Source organism: Hermetia illucens, chromosome 2 (assembly GCF_905115235.1).
Source record: "Hermetia illucens chromosome 2, iHerIll2.2.curated.20191125, whole genome shotgun sequence".
In the NCBI taxonomy this organism is placed as follows: Eukaryota; Metazoa; Arthropoda; class Insecta; order Diptera; family Stratiomyidae; genus Hermetia; species Hermetia illucens.
In genome coordinates, this window is record NC_051850.1 from 126,876,581 (window position 1) to 126,894,025 (window position 17,445).

Below are 17,445 nucleotides of genomic sequence, written 5' to 3' on the forward strand. Positions count from 1 at the left end.
GCGCGAAAGTCGAGAGTGGTTTTAGTGAGTAAAAATTCTACACTCTGTCGTGTCCAGGCCAGAAACTTCCAAAGATTTCCACCTCCTCAAAAAAGGACAGACACACACTGACAGATTTTAATAAGGTTTTGTCGAAATCTTAAAAAATTAGATGCCATGCACTTGAACATTATTTCTTAATGATGTGATTCATTGCCTTAACTCGCTGGAAGTTGGGCTTTCAAGGAGTTACAAGCGATTCATACATTCCGATGATAACTGTTGGGCCGTGTGGCGATTAAAAGACTTACGATAAAACAAAACATTAAGCGAAAAGATAAAACAAACTGAAGCAATAAGTGACTCATTGGGAATTCGTTTATTTTGGGAAATTATTTATTACATTTTTCAAATTGCAGAGTTGCCAAAATACACTTCCACTGAGAAATTTATTACAAACATATTTGGGGTTCAATATCCAATAATATTTACACTTTAATTGCGGCACTCTTTACTGTAATAAAGGAAGATTTAAGATTACATTCTGCCGGCATCACCGTTTTAAGTAGAATATGATAGCTATAAAATTTTATCACGGATGTAGCGAAATTAGGCTCGAATTTATATGTTGAAGCCACCAAATTGGGGCAGTAGCTTTCCAGTGTCCTAGCCGTCAAGTTTAAGATGTTTTAATATAGGCGCAAGAATGAAGCAAACATTATTCGCGATATGGCTACACCTGGCCCTTGGTGCAGGAGGTTTAGCAAGTTTGATATTAAAGGAGTCCTTGCACCAGCAGAACAGAATCTACGGTGGCACATTCGCTACGAAAAATCAATATCCTTTTGTTGTTGTTTCATTTACAATGCCGGGTCCAATTGTATCGGGAGGTGCTATAATTTCGGAAAAATATATTGTCACCACAGCACAACATATTTACAATAGTGATGAGTATGTTTGTGGAATCATATTAAGTAGCCGATTTCTACTAGTCTTATTTTTATTTGGACGTGATCCCTAGGATTTTGTTCGTATATCTTTACCTTGGAGCTCATTACTACCCAGAACTAAGCGAAGATAGTCGACAGAATATCTTTCTTTTTGCGGATGAATTGAAGACTGCTTCATTTATACATGAGGAGTTTGATCCAGAAACGTTAGCGAATAATATTGCGCTTATTAAACTTACGGAAACGGTCGAATTTGGTGGTGAGTTTTGCGTTGAATTGAACATATTTTGCCAAGTCCTTCTCACACAATAGTTTTCTTTTCTATTTCAGAAAGTATAGTTTTTTACTTGTTATTCGTCTCTTTCATATATCACGTCATAGGGTGGTTTAGTTACCTAAAGTAAAGGTATTTTAAGATCATTTGATTCTCAAATGTCTGACCCTCTTGCCTCTTGGAACTGACAAAGAAGTACCTGTTCATAATCCTTAAGAGTGGTCGTAATTTCATTCGTGATTTGGAAGTACATTCATGAAGGACTATGTATCAAGTTGGTAAACTCCCAACTGGTGGATTCGAAATAGATAGGTCTCCCTACGGGATTTTATTTACTTACATCGTGATTGAAGTGTAACTAGCACGTGGCTCGCTAGCAATGTGTGATCGTACCTTCAGTGAAAACAAGATTTGGTCCGTTAACTTCAATATTGAATATGATTCGCTGATATCTCCATTACGCTGGAAGGCCTTTCAAAAAAATCCTGCAAAGGCTTTTTGATATTTTCCACACCTACAAATACGTGCATGCATCTATAATAATAATATTTGATCGTGCACAATCTCCGCTCTCGGCAGTACCATTTCCTCTTTAAAGCAGGTTCAAAGGCTAGGTGAAATCGTGAGGCTGAGATGAATAGTCACTTCCTTCATTGGTTGATGCCAACTCCCAATTATTTGAAGTTTGTTGATAAGCTGTAGTGGGGACCTTATCGTAGCTTTAAAGAGTATAGGCATATTGTTTGAAATAGCCCATATTAACCTATCGCCGTCACAATATACTGCTAATATTAAGACGTGGGTACCGGTCCTTTGGAATGTCTAAATAAACGCGATAGAAACGTTAGTCCGATCACTTTCGATATATTTGATAATCTATTATGAGTCTCGCGCAAAGTTCTTGATAGGTTTCTTTATGTTTAACCGGATAAACTGATGTCAGATCATTTTGCATGACGCCAGTTCACTTTGGTTCTAAACCAGGCTTATGGGTAGGTAGATATCAGTGGCTACTCTGAGGAGCCCAATTAGCACTTGGGTGCGCTGTTATGAGATCAGGGAGGCAGAGTCCAGCCGGCTCAGATTTTCAGAGTCAGCCCGTAGCATTCACGAAGGAAAGCAGCTCTTGAACCCTGCAGCTGAAAATCTTTCTGAAGTCCCCAAAGAATAGTTTACTTTGTGTCCATAGCCTCACTATCTAGAGCTGGGCAATCGCAAAGAAGTGGTTGTGGCTTGCACCCTCTTTTCTGCAGCTTTGGCAATGATTTGTATGCATTTGCACGCATCTGGCACATGGACTCTTTTGATCGAGTTTTGTTATAACAGATGATGAGCCTTCGCTATCTGAGATCCGCAGCTGCTAAATAGTGCGAATAGATTGCACCCTTGACAGTCACTAGTAGGACATAGTGTGGCGTAGCACGTTGGGAATGCCCAGATTTCCCGAGGTAATTCGTCTAGGTTGTTACTGCGACCTTAGGGCCTCGCTGTTTAGCATCTGAACTCACGTATTCTAACAGCATTGCACACTACAACGTATTTAATGTGCAGACCTGGGGGAAGAATGTAGGAGAATATTGGTAACATCTGGCGGGGAGGGCTGCAGAACCCTGGTAGCACACGCGGTTCTTTAAATCCAATTAAGCATCTTTATATTGTACTTTTTCCTCAAAGCCTGCCACCATACAATAGAGCCGTACATTAGGATGGGGAGCACCATAACTGTGTAGACCCAGATAACCATCCTCGTCCGGAGAACCCGTTTATTTCCAAAAGTTCTCCTGCAGGCATTGAAGGCTATACATGCCTGCTTAACCCACAGTTCCATGTTCAATCTCCAATTTTGCTTCCGATCTAAGATTACATTCGAATACTTCACCCTGGAAGAAAGAACCAATCTTTATTATTACCCTTGTTGTGGTGGTGAACAGCATCAGTTTTGTTTTAGTTGGATTTATGCCGAGTCGTGGGTGTCCAGGACGCGCTCTAGGGTTTTTAACACGGAAGAGTAGAGGCTGATTGGCCACCTTTCTTGGATCCATGGCCTGCCCGTTTGCAGGCAGGATACAGATCCGGTAAATGTCGATAAGCCACGGCGCAATCCTTTCTTGCTGATTCTATAGCAATACTAGCATTATGCCGTCTGGGTTCGAAAATTTATGTGCGGAAAAGCTGTTTATAGCCTAGCTGTTTATAGTCTTGTACGGCTGGGGCGCCTGTATACCCTCCTCGCAAGGCTCTGACTCACAGTCCTTCTCGATGGCAGAAAGGTGCGTCTGAACCAACAGCTCCAGGGTTTCACCAGAAGATTTCGTCCAGGTGCCTGCTTTCCGACTTTTTAGGAAAGGATGGACCCCTATGTTTCTTAGACAGAAACTTATTAAGCTTTACAGATTCGATGATGCTTTCAATGTTCTCAAAATAGACAACCAGCACCGCCTCTTGACAGTCTTGATGGCCGAATTGTGCCTCTTCATGCTGTTCTTGCATGTCTGCTAATATTTGTACATGTAGCAGATATTGAAGATATCCCTGGCCAGCTTCCTGAGGCAGGATAGATCTTCATTCCACCCTGATTGCAGTAGTTTCTTGCTATATTTAGCAGAGCACGAAACTTTAACGGTAATTTCGAATGGCTTTTCTAGAGCCCCCACTTTTGGCTCCATTTCGTCTATCGCGCCAAACTTACCAATTTGCCCACCAGAGGGTTTCTTTGTGATAACTTGACCAAATTCCCTCCAGCCAATCCTCCTGGGGTTTTTGAAAGGTTTGGAGACCTCTGTCGTGAGATCTAGACTGAAAAGTATTGAAACTATGATCTGAGAAGGATCTCTGTTCGGGCGCTCTCCAATTCTCCACGCTAAGAATTCAGTAGGATAATGGCAAGAACCAAGGGCTGTCACAGTACTCCTAGCTAGGAAAATGAAAGGTTGGTGAACTGTCATTGTTGTATGAGATATAGTTTGCTCCAACTATTTCTTTTCGAACTCTACTGTCTCCACTAAGACAGCTTCTTTTAAATAATATTGGAAAGGTTTTGCTACAAGGTTTTTTATGATTTTCAATGGGTATGGTGTTATTTATCTTTTCTGGAAGCTGATACAGAAACAGTAAGTCCTATTAAAACACACCACCGATTACGGGCCAATGAAGTTTTCAGAGATACTCGATAGTCAACTTTGACATTCATGCTTTTTTCTCACCATCATGATTGCGAGGATAGCGCCTCTATCGCTTAGCAATTTTCACCGGAAATGCCTAACTTGGTGGCATGTTCCTTCGTTCTTCAGTTTCAAGGGTATAATCGATGAAATTTGCTGTAAAATATGTGACCAAAATTACTTCTTATTGGAGTTTTTTTCTACAATCCAATGTCGGTCTTTAGAATCCTGCAGCTTTCGCAACTGCTCTTCTCAGTTAGTCAGGCAGAGTAATCAGTAGTGCATCCAATCGTCTCCTTCCCCTTTTTAGATAGACAGAGAGTGATATCTCCATGACAAGAAGGTTATTCTATCAGAAAAGGAGTTTTAACGGAACATTTTTTAATGATATGCCTGACAATTATCAACACGGCGGAAAAGCTATCCTCTCGAAATAAACGAATTGATTTCGAATTTTAAATTTCAATTCCTCATAAACTTTCCTCCGATGTAGCATGTGATATTTCGCGAAAACTCCTTCAATTATCACACTCAAAATGGAGGTCTTCTTTGGGAACTTGATGACTATCCCCTTCTTCTGTTCAATGGACTTGGAACCTGCATATTTCGAAACTTTAGCGCTACTGAAACATCTTCAACACTTCGGATAAAGCCTGACCTCACGAATACGACTTTTAGTGATCAAAAATTGAATGTGATTCATTTTTGGAATATGGTAACGCTCCTTAGTAACGGTGCTGACCCCCGAATGCTCGCTTTCTCCAACTTGACCTTTCTCAATTTTTGACTGGATTCTGACTGCAAGATTCTTGTCCAGTCTAAGGAGCATTACAATTATATAGTGCTATCCACCAACTTACACTTCCTATATGGTGGGAAAGAATGAATTACTTCTACTCGTACGAAAATCCTTGAAATGCGGGACGGAGAGTGGAAAAACGGGATGATCATTAGGATTACAAATCGACTTGCTCCCTTCGTCACGGAAATAATATCTAAACTAATCCTGGAATCCATCTCAGCATATCTCGAAATTTTGACCGGCAGGCAGCAGGCTGGCTTCCACTTTGTGTCTTCCTGCATCATTTCGGAATGAGGCGCACAATTTAGATTTTTGCTTCTCTTTCTCTTCATCGCTTTCGAGGAAGTTTTTGGCAACCTGAACAGGGAGCGTACCTACCATTATCTGGACAAGAGAGGCACTCCGGCTACTATTAGAGCGACAAATGATGGCGCAAAATGTGGCTTCTTGCAGCTAAAATTTCTGATTAGTGACATTTTTTCTCAAACAGCCCGATGAAATCTGTTCGCTACCACACCGGGTCATGGACATTGGTCATATGGCTTTGAATTTGGAAAGAAAAGCAAGTACAGATGGAGTGAAGATAAGCACAAATAAAACCAAGATTTTCAGTCCGATGGGTGATTGCATTCTTCGTATCTGCATCAACAGGCAGGGAATCGAAAACGTTGATTAATTTTTATATCTAGGATGTATGCTGTGTGCCGAGGAGTGTCGTCCGACACACTAATCTATTTCCATTTTCGCTACCTTATTTTGAACTGTGAAAATGAAGTTATCTGAACATCAATATCAAGTTGAGACTGTTCCGTAGTAATGTTCACTATCACTCGCAAGCGCCAAGCTTTCGTGAACACCTGCCTCCGTCTTATCGTCGAGAAACATTGACCTGATACTATTTCAAATAAAAAACTTGGTCCAGGCACAGGTCTCTCAGACTTACGCGATGGGCTCCGAAGGCGGAAATGACAATGAATAGTCCACACATTAAGAAGGGGCGACAATTCCATAGTTGGTTATGCCATGTAGTAGAGCGCCATTCTCCCAGGTCGCCCTAAAAGCACTTGGCGCATGACTGTAAAGGAGGACTGCGGGCGTCTCGGGAAGTTGTGATGAGAGCTGGAGAGCATTTTGGGTAATCTCCAGCAATGGGTAAATGGCAATTATGTATAAGTTTCATTCATTCATACAAGAAGTACTTCGTTGTGGAGACCGTGACGTCTACTAGTATCTTGCAAACTCTAACAATTGCGCTAAAAGGGATGTAATGCTATTTAGAATCGTGCTTACTCATCACCAGAAGTGAGGATTCTGCTGCTAATATTTTTATTGGGACACACGCTTGCGGCGATAATTCTAGCATGACTTGTTTGTTTCGCCAGCGTGATAACTACTGTTTAGTCAATGTTGTAAATATTCCAATTCATATAATGTTAGTCAACATTTTTTTGTTTCAAGCAAAATATCTCAAATGAGTGACTACAATTCTTCAAGAAAAGCTTAGCTAAACATTCAATTTGTCAATGACCTAAGTCCAACCAATCTTCATAGATTGTAATTTATCAGTGGAGCTACTTAGTTTTGATATCTTGGCTTGAAACCACAAAGCTCCAGATCAGTATTTAAACAAGTTGTAAAATCAAGTTCAGGTAGTAGTTCTCGAGTTCCCAATAATTTCAAGCTAACCAAGATGAAGGTCTTCGTTATCTTCTTCCATTTGTGTCTGTCTTCCGTTATTGCAAATCCGGTTTCAAGAAATACCCTGAGAGGACATGATAGGATTTACGGTGGCGAGTTTACAGAAAAAAATCAATATCCTTTTGCTACCGTTTCATTTATTTTGCCGGGTTTTGCTGTCACTGGTGGTGCACTAATTTCCAGTGAATATGTACTCACAACAGCCCAATATATCTACAAAGAGTAAGCTGGGTGACATGCTTTAGGTTATTGTGGTTTACATTCAGTGCCGTTTTTTAGTGTTATGTCAATGTTCATTTATATCGGTGCACACCAATATAATGATCAGGGAGAAATTGGTCGAGAAAACGTACATATCGATGGAGATGACTTGCCTAATAGGATGGTAATACACGAAGAATTTGATCCGGAGACTCTTGCCAAAAACATTGCTCTTATTAGACTGCCAAGCAAATTAGAATTTAGTGGTAAGTAAACAGACCTGGAGAGATTCAGGATGAGTGAAGTGTAAACAGTTTCTTGTGAAAGGTCTTTCTGAATGTATGCAAGCAAAATTGGGGTATTGTTTCGAATCAACGAGAGTAGCTTTGTAAACATCTCAATGGACCCTTTTTTGGCACATTGCCAATCCATATAATAATAACCAATCAACACAATAAACATCCTCAAAGTGCAGTAAACATCATCATTTCAACTGTTTCTAATAAAACTATAAGTTTTTTTTTAATCCTTTCGCATGACTCCATTGAACTTATTGAAATTATTTCTAATTATTTTTATTTCAGCTACCATTCAGAAAATTAATCTCCCCCCTCGCTCTCTCACAGCGAAATCACTAGAAGGTTCTACAGCGACCTTGATGGGTTGGGGTGCTTCGGAAGGTATCTACATATTCAACCTGTTTTCCATATAAACAATCTGCTGATGAAACATTAAAACTTTCCAGAGAATCCAGATACGGAGGATTATCCACGGCATGTCAATGTGACCATCATGCCACAAGCTATATGCAACCATTACTACCCCTCTTTAAACAGATCCTTGATGCTTTGCTCGGATGGCGAAATAAACAAAGGTGCATGCGAAGGTGATATAGGGACACCCTTGATTGCTACCCTCGACGACGACTCCACCGTTTTGATCGGGATTGTATCATTCATAAATTCATTAGGGTGTGCGGCACGTTGGCCCACAATGTATATTAACGTAATTGGTTACCTGGATTGGATCCAAGAAAATATGGTCGAAAGCTAATTCACTCCTCATTTCAAGAAAGCTTTCGCCAAGAATTTATAAAATGTGATAATTTATTAAATATTTGATATTTCAAAGATAACTTTATCAATGAATCGATTACTGTTGAGTGAAGAGAATCAATTTGAAATTAACGAGGTTTTAATTGTTATGACATAAGTCATGGAATAAGCATTCTGTTGCAATACTGTCATATGTAGCTGATAATGGTTCCATTGATTTATTTATTTCTGGCAATTGTTTATTATCTGGATTTCTTAAATTATTTCGTCATTATTTAAGTCATATCATTATCAACAAAAATTGTATATTTAAGGGAAAATAAAACAACATAAAGTTGATATTCTTCAAAGTAAACAAAGAAAGATTCGTATTTCCAATTATTAGTCACTGCTCACTACTTTGGCAGTGCCCAAAAAGAGGATGTGTGAAGTGTGATTACATCTCACATATGAGGGCCTAGTTGCAAAAGTCACATGTTCCAAAAACGATTTTATTAGAAACGCGGAACGCTGATTCCCAGGAGTTTTGTGTACCAAATTAGCTCGGACGACGCGATGGTAGAGGCGGTAGAGTGTCAGCCTCCCATCTCGCAGCTCTGCGTTCGAACCCCAGACGTCATGGGTGTCTGTGTTCGTCTTGTGTTTGTCACGCAACAGTGAAATAAAAAAAATGTCGAAAAAAAATTCAAATAAAGTACTTAAAGATTTTAAATTAAAATGTAATGTTAATATTACTCACAGCAAAATTTAGTATCACTTACCGCGATAGTATAACGCCTAATTTCCAAACGTCTCATGCTCCAAGAGAACACGGACTGCTGTTTCCAAAGTCGACTTTCAAAACGAATTTCTCCCAGAAGGAGAGCTGCACCAAATAAGTTGTTATACCATTCGATGCTTTTCTTTAAGTTGGGAACATGTGGCCTGATATATTCATGTGATCATTCATGAGAAAAAATATGCAGGTTGAGCCTGATCAAGTAACCTGATTATTGACCATGTAGGGGCGCCCACTTCAAAATGCCCAACCGATGTTGATATGTGCTCCAAGGGCATTGAAACGTCTGCTAAACCCCTCCTGAGCGTGGTAGCGAGCGAGCCTTTCACGTCTAAAAACGGGACAAATTGTACCAACTTGTCCTTGGGGGTTAGGTACCCTATAAGGAAAACAATGCGTAATGGAGAGAAAAGAAGTACCGGTCTAAGAATAGGGAATACTTTATCATGCGTCCTTTTTAACTTCGCTCTGGAAAAAGTGTTCGGTTATGCAGATATTAATTCAGTATCCCTTTAAAGTCCACCCAAATACTGTCGGACATACTTGAAAATCCAACCCGAGATGTTCAAATCGCCTTCATCCACATCGATCAGGTGACGCGAGATCCTGAGTTGCATATTGAAACCAAAGAAGCGACAGCATCAAATGGTAATGGTCAAATGAGGGCGACAAAGTCAGAAGAATAGAACTCTGAACCCGTTGCTAATTTCTCCTATCTAGGGTCGAAAATAACAACCGATAATAATTACGACAATGAAATCCAGGCACGATTGTTGGCAGCCAGAGGAGCTGATCCGCCCTGTCTTAGTTAGAAACTCCAGGCATTCCTATTTTGCGGATTTTCTATCCTAGGTTGGAGAAATAATCAACGTTTTAAAAGTAGTATTCTATTGACTTTATCATCCTCAGTTGATCAGTGCCATTTTATGCTGTCGCTTTTTGGTGTCAATGTGCAGCCCGGGATGTTGCGCCACCTGCTCGATCTGGATGCCGGCAGTCTGTACATCTCGGGTTGTCTGTTCCATAATGTTAGTTTCCTCATCATAAGCCAGTAGTTAGGTGGACTTGCTTTTTGAATTAACATATGCATAAGAGATCACTTTTTCCAGGCCCAGGTTGTCTCGATAGAGATCCGGCTGGATTTATCTGGTCTCCCACACTCCAATATGCCCATTCTGTCGAAAATCAGATTTTCCTCTTTGTCTCGGCAGATTGATCATCCAGCCTTCATCCTGTTGATTTGTTGTTCCTTGTACTTTTCGAGTTCACAGACTTGGTTGTGAAGATCGTTTGTAGATTCTTCATCTCCAGAATTTCTGTTAACCATGTTTATCGTGTTTTGCCCTCATAGTTGCTATGAAGGACTCTCTTATGAACGACTTCAGTTTTTACTTTTACCTGATTATCAGAAGGGATTCTACGCGGTGTTGTTATTTGAGCCAGTGCACCATCTGAACGCGATAGTGATCCGAGTCCAAATTGACCCCTCCCCCCTATGTTCTGAAATTGAGAGGGGGGGGGGGCTAAAATTATCCGAACATCTTACCCTAAATATCTTGTATATGACTTAAACCCGATTAACTTCTTACTGCTTAAGTCAATGGAAGTTTTCGTTACTTACACTACGAAACGTTCCGGAAAGTTCATAACAAAATGAGGATTCTAAGTCGTTGCATAAGTCTTACATACAATTAGAGAACCAAGAAGAACTTAAAGAAGTCAACAGTCAACTTGAAGAGAAAAGTGTTATCACTTCAACTGTGGTCCGATAATTCTTTACCGCCTATTATGGCGGAACGGACTAATTTTGAGGAACTACTCACCATTTCCTTGTAGTGCACGAACCTGTGTGCACTGTTTTAATTGAGCGAATACCTAATAATTTGAAACATGTATGCTACCTAATAGTTTCGATAGAAGAGCAGAGGCAAATGTCTGCTCCTCAAAACTAGTGCTGCTCGCAGTTAAGTAGAAGGTGGGTTCAAGACCACTCTATCCTGAAACAAAATAATATATGTCTAGGCTCATACCAGTCAAGGTTGCAAACCTGGGGGTTTCGGTCAATATAATTCAAACTCTTGCTGGATTTTGAATTGATATATTCGGAGCCACCAGTAGCGTAGACGTTTTCGGTCACGGTGATCCTCAGGGTAGAGGCACAAGGCATCGTCTGAACTCTAAACCGAAACTTAAAATCCTTTCTTCTCTTGATCGTCTTCGGATACACAGGATGGACGTTTGACCATCAGCCCATCTCATTATGTCATTATAAATGGTATCCAACGTGGTGTCGTCGTGAAGGCCTGCTATATATTATTAGTCAGGCGGCCAGTAACTTTACTTGCGCGAAAATAAATGGTGTATATGTGTATACCAAGTCGGAGACTGTCTAAATTCGAGGGGAGGGGGGAAGTCCAAAGGTAAGTGGCGATGATTGGCTTGGCTATGAGTGGGGTAGCAAGGAAGCATATGTGAAGAGGTATATTCTATTAGAAGCTTTTGCGTAGTTAGATATGGTTCTAGCCAATGAAGTTGATGCGAATGCCATTTGGGAAGGGACGTTTGACTCGGCTGTAGAGTTTTATCAGCCAGTGATGATTACATTCACAGCGATCACAAGGCAGACTTCTTTGGAGCCACATCAGGCCAGGCTACGAACGTTTTCGATGAGCAGACTTTCATAGAGGTGTGGTTAGGCCAACCTACTAAGGCAGGGTAAAAAAATGCATCATCAAAGCATTTGACGCGGCCATGCTTTAGAGGTGCACATTCCCAAGAATAAGTCCTAATTATGGGTGGAATATGGAATGGAGTTCTGTAACGCCCGAAAAAACTGATGCTATCAAATTGGTTATCGGCATAGTCAAAAAGGATCGCAGTATTTCTGGACTTGCCTTCATTTCAACCAACAAGAGCTTTATAAAAAAGTTCCTGGCGACGGGTGGTGTTCCTACCTATCTCGTTGGTATTATTGATAGTTATTTGCTAGAGCTAATGCTCTGATATGATGCCGATGATGCACCAGTAGTATGCTGTTTCCACAGGGGTCAATACTAGGTCAACTCCTGTGGACCATCATGTATAAATATGTGCTTAATATTCCGATTCCGAGAAGGCCACGGTGGTCGACTATGCCGTCGACATACCAAAATATATCAAAGATGCTGAGTTTTATTTCAATGAAGAAATCAATGTTGTTAAGGTATGGTGAGAGAGTACTGGGCTGACATTTGCAGGGAAAAAGAGGGGAACGATCCTCGACTCTTATAAGAGAAATTACGCTCGCGTTAGAATTTCAACTCAGCCGTTAAATTCTTAGCAGTGATAATAGATAAACAAGTCGGAATACCGGAAGCTCGCGCTTCGGGTATAAAGGTTTTGTGTTCATCTTATGTGAGAAACTTCAACGCACATTTTTCTGTCCGTATATAGCTACAAATCCAACATAATCCTTCATATTTTTCCAAACTACGAGACATACGTACTTATTACAGCCATAGACATCACGCTCACCCTAAACAAACAAACTGCCTATTACCGAATACTGTACACATACTCGTATATGCACGTATATAAATTGATCGTACCCATATTTCCGATTTACTTTTTATATCTATTTGAATTAGGCACTACCCGCAAAGTTCATTAGCACGCATCTATTATATACCTACATACACACATGTCTGGCTGACAAATAACTAAAAAACTAAAACAAAATAATTCTCTGCGACCCCATTCATAAGAACTCATTTCGTTGTGGTATTGACGAATTGATATGTGATGATGACGTCATGCAGGTTGTAGAGTGCACAAAATTCACAAAAAATTTTAAAGTTTTACCCCCTATAACTTTGTTAGTAATAGTTGGATTTTCTTCAAACTTGACGAAACTGTGCATTATGCTCTTTATTATACGCATGCCAAATTTCTAAAATCTGGAAATATACTAATATTAACTTTATTTGTGCAGATATCGGAACCGGATATATTTTGGGGCTTAGATCGGGCCTGAGAACGAGACCTGTTAGACTTTTTGGGGGTCATATTTGTAGCCCTCACTCTCCTTTGTTTCACTCAATATCAAAAATTGAACCAGTTTCGAAAAGTACTAATTGAGACCTTTCATTTGATACCCCACATGGCTATATTCTGTGAAAAAAAAATTTGCACCCTCCATGTGCGGTTTACAAAGGACAGCCGTGTTCAGAACCATTTCTGATGATACGGCTTACTTTGTTTTAGAAATGATTCTATTGATAACTTGGTAGACGAGTTAGTGAACGTATGTACATATATAGTATTAAGTCTATCTCTTCTGTATTGCAAGCGGAGAAACCGAAAGGTAGAGATCTTTAAATAGATGGCCACAGCGATGGGGTCATTGAAAAAAGAATCGTTGGCCCTCCCTTGGGACGTGGCTACAGAGAAGCGTAGGGAGATCAATTATAATTTCATCTATTTACTCTCTGGGCCTGTAAAAGAAACTCTAGTTGCAATACGACAATTACACACATTGGCGTATCCAGGGCAGCATCTTTTGAAGGGGGCAGGCAGAGAGACGATGACCTGATTTGAATGAGGGTTTTGTTTTACACATTCACGGTGCAAATCAATGAATATCCCGGGGCTTCCGAACAAGACAGTAAGGAAATAGATAGTTGACAATACACGGAATCTCGGATACTACAAGGCCAAAAATGGAGGTAAGGTGCTACCACAAAATATTGACCGATCATTTCCTGGAATTCATGAAAAATAAGTAAGTAAGTAAGTATTTTCCCGCCCTCGTTACCCCGGTTTCGAATCCTGGTCGCTTTTAATGTTTCGTGGTGTTCCGTTGCTGTAGGCTTATCACTTACATAGCACTAAGTGTGATTATAATGAAACTGTCAACAGTGTCACCAGTGTTGATACCCAATACTCCACAAAGGAGTAAACAGCTCATTCGATTTATGTTCATCCAGGTTACGATAAAAATTCTTCCTCCACCAGTGAAATTTCACCTTTGATTTTACGTTACCACAACCTAGCGTTTAAATCAATGAATCAATCATCCAAGCATTTTGTCCAAATCATTCTTTTTTGTAATTCTTTTATAAAATATTTACAGACAGACAGTCAGAATCCTAAAAAAAAATATAATTTAAGCTCCACGGAAAGAACTGAAAATTTAATATTTCTCTTCTAAGTTCAATAACAAAATGTTAACACTTGATAACAGCTTGAAGAAGAACGACGTGTTAGTCACATTTATCATAGTGAAACAGATAAGGATAGGTTTCAAACCACGAACCACTCTGTGTAGAGATGAGAAAGGCAATATCATCAGCGACACGATTCAAATGAAAGCAAGTCGGGTTCTGTATCTTCAAGAATCCTTCAAGCCAACGAGAACAAGTGCCTACACTCCCAACTTGGCACGAAGTAGAACCTTTGTTTAAATTAAAATCTCAGAAAGCTCCCGGAATCGATGGCATCCCAGCCGAGTTCTTAAAAGAAGGGGGTACAGTACTCACCAGCCGATTCTAAAAATTAACCAGCAGAATCTGGACAACCAAAAAAGTGCCTGATGACTGAAGGAAAAGTGTAATTTGTCCAGTGTTCAAAAAGGGTGATCGTCTGCGTTGTGAAAACTACAGGGGAATCCCATTGCTGAGCAAGCTACAAAGTGGTGATGAATATAATCAAACGACGACTGAGGTAGTATACCGACGACATTATTGGGGAATAGCAAGATGGCTTCAGATCCGGACAATCACCAAAAGACCACCCAGTTAAGCAGGTGCTTGAAAAGTGTTGGGAATATGACATCGATGTGCACCAACTATTCGTTCACTTCTGTCGATACGGTAGTGTAAATCGCAATGCTTGTGCAGAATAATGATCGAGCTAAACTTCCCACCGAAGTTAGTCTGGCTAGTAAAAATCACAATGCCTAACAACAAGGGCCAGGTAAAAATCTAAAATGAGCTGCCACAAAACTTTCCTATAGTGTCGGGTCTTAAGCAAGGGGAGAGTCTGGCTCCCACTCTCTTTAATGACGAATACGACGTCAGGAAGGAAGCCTCAGTTCATATCAGAGGTACGTTACTGGTAAAATCCTTGCAACTAGTGGCGTACCCACACGACGTGGATATTTCTTCCCGATCGATGCTTCGTGCGAAGAAAGTGTTTGAGTAATCATATTAACGCATGCCATGCTGCTATATGGATGCGAGACATGAACCTTGACGCAAATGTCGGAAAAGCAGATCGATATCGTCAGGAGAAAAGTCCTTCAGAAGATGTTCGGATCCGCAATGGAAAGAGGTGCCTGGCGAATTAGATACAATCACGAATTGTATGAATTATTTGATGATCTACCAGCATCGACACTGGTCAAAATCCGGAAATTGCAATGGGCTGGCCGCATCGAACGATTGCACGAGAGAAGAATTCTGAAACAAGTGCTGAAAGGCAGAGCCAATGGTAGGTGACCGAAAGGGAAACCATGGAGACGTTGGGAGGATATAGAGGACGCAGATTGCAGATCAATTCTGACATTTTCTAACTGGAGTATGCGGGATCCAAGGCTCGATTTGGGCGTATAGCCATCGAGGAAGAAGTTTGCTTCATTTGATGATGTTTTCGTTATTGCTTACTCTTTGTAAAATTGAGTTTTACACCTGCATCGAGCGCCCCAACCAAGGTAGATTTGAGAATCTCAATAATACTGAAAACTTATTCGAGAGATTATTATACTTTAGTAAATGAATTCAATTTAATTTACATGATGCTAATTATTCGGTACTGTCAAGAATATATAAGTTTTGCGTATGTAGTCATTCTTAGCCTATTTAGCAAGGTTTTAATTGCAATTTGTCTCCCATAAATAATCCCATAACACTAATGACGTGTGAGATTAAAACACAAAACACAATCTCATTACGCCTACTGTCATAATTCCTCCTTACTTTGGAGGAAGTAATAATTTCTGTTTTCTATTCTGTATCTAAAACAACGAACTTCTCTGCTTAGTTCATAGCTAACATTCAGCAAAATATTCCAAATTGGAATATGTTATCATTATCTCTGAGACCTCGATCAATTTTTCAGTTGCTGGTGGCTATAAATATGACTCCAGGAAGTAGGGTAAGTCAGTAGCTATTTTGTCAGATATTGAGAGATGAGGTCACTCGCAGTCGTAGTCTTAACAGCCGTGGGCGTGTTTTTGTTTACCAGCGACGTAGACGGAACCGGTGCCATTTCCAAGGACATTCCTCCCATAGAGTTCGGTAAAATCTTCCTTAAGAATTATCAGTCGCGCATAGTGGGAGGAAGAGTCGCCCGGAGTGGCCAACTACCCTATCAAGTAGGAATTTTGTTGGAAGGGAAATCCGGGATGAGTTGGTGTGGAGGTGCGTTGGTTGCTAAACGTTGGATATTAACTGCAGCCCACTGTTTGGACGGAACGCAATCTGTTACGATTTATTTGGGATCTATACACGCCAAGGATAAGGCTGCCCAAGCCATAATTGTGAATAAGTCGAACTTTCGCATTCATAGCGGTTGGAATACAAAAACTTTAGCTAATGACATTGGTTTGATCAAATTAACTGAGGATGCACGTCTAAGTAGTAAGTGAAAAATGCTTTAGACACAATTAACTTCTCTAAATGATTGGTTTGCACAGGCAATATTAAGATCATCAACCTTCCGTCGGAGAGTGAAGCTTCGAAGAACTTTGTAGGGTACACAGGCATTGCTTCTGGCTGGGGACGCTCCTCTGACAGTAAGAAATTATGAACCACACCGTGGGCTACCAACATTTGTGTTCTATACGCGCATGCTAAGCTAATTATACCGAATTTATTTTTGAATTTTCAGATTCCAACTCTGTTACTGAGGTTCTCCGTTACACTGAACTCAGGATCATCACGGAAGCTGAATGCAAGTGGTCATTCCACAGCTACATTCGCAAAAGCAACATTTGCACCAGTGGATCAGACAAAAAATCCACCTGCAATGGAGACTCTGGTGGTCCATTGGTGTATGGTGAAGCTGATAACCGTGTGATTATTGGCGTGACTTCATTTGGAAGTGCAGACGGTTGCCAAAAGGGATATCCGGCTGTATTCACCCGAGTTGGACACTATTTGCATTGGATAAAGAAATATATTAATTGAATATTGTTGTTTGAAAATGAAAATTTTTTATGAAAGATTGTGTTAACCAGATCTTTGAACTTTTCAAGTGGCATTGGTGGCGCAAACTGAGTTTTCCTTGTGTTATGTTATGAGAATTAAATCAGAGGCAAATATCCGCTGCGCAGTCGATTTATTCTGCGCATGGCATATTTATTCGTGATCTATTTTTTGTCACCATTCAATCCATCCACGAAGTAATAAATTTGATAAAACTGAAAGTGATTACAGTTCCAAATATCTAAAGTCGTTATGAATCAATCTTATCTTTTTATATCTTTTTAATCAAATAGATTATCTTTGGATCAACTTGCTTATCGCAAATATAACGTTTCTCGGTAGACCAGGAAATTGCTTCCGCCCA

The 17,445-nt window shown here is 40.2% G+C and overlaps 1 protein-coding gene across 1 annotated transcript; it reads left to right on the forward strand.

The window, feature by feature from the left end:
- The first annotated feature begins 640 nt into the window (after window positions 1–640).
- Window positions 641–17,202, forward strand: LOC119648554 (serine protease 53-like). The gene is made up of 7 exons (XM_038050324.1): window positions 641–930; window positions 1,001–1,188; window positions 7,650–7,745; window positions 7,811–8,070; window positions 16,061–16,514; window positions 16,571–16,669; window positions 16,765–17,202. The coding sequence occupies exons 1-7, from the start codon at window positions 686–688 to the stop codon at window positions 17,061–17,063; spliced, it is 1,641 nt and encodes a 546-aa protein (XP_037906252.1). The 5' UTR covers window positions 641–685; the 3' UTR covers window positions 17,064–17,202.
- The last annotated feature ends 243 nt before the right edge of the window (window positions 17,203–17,445 follow it).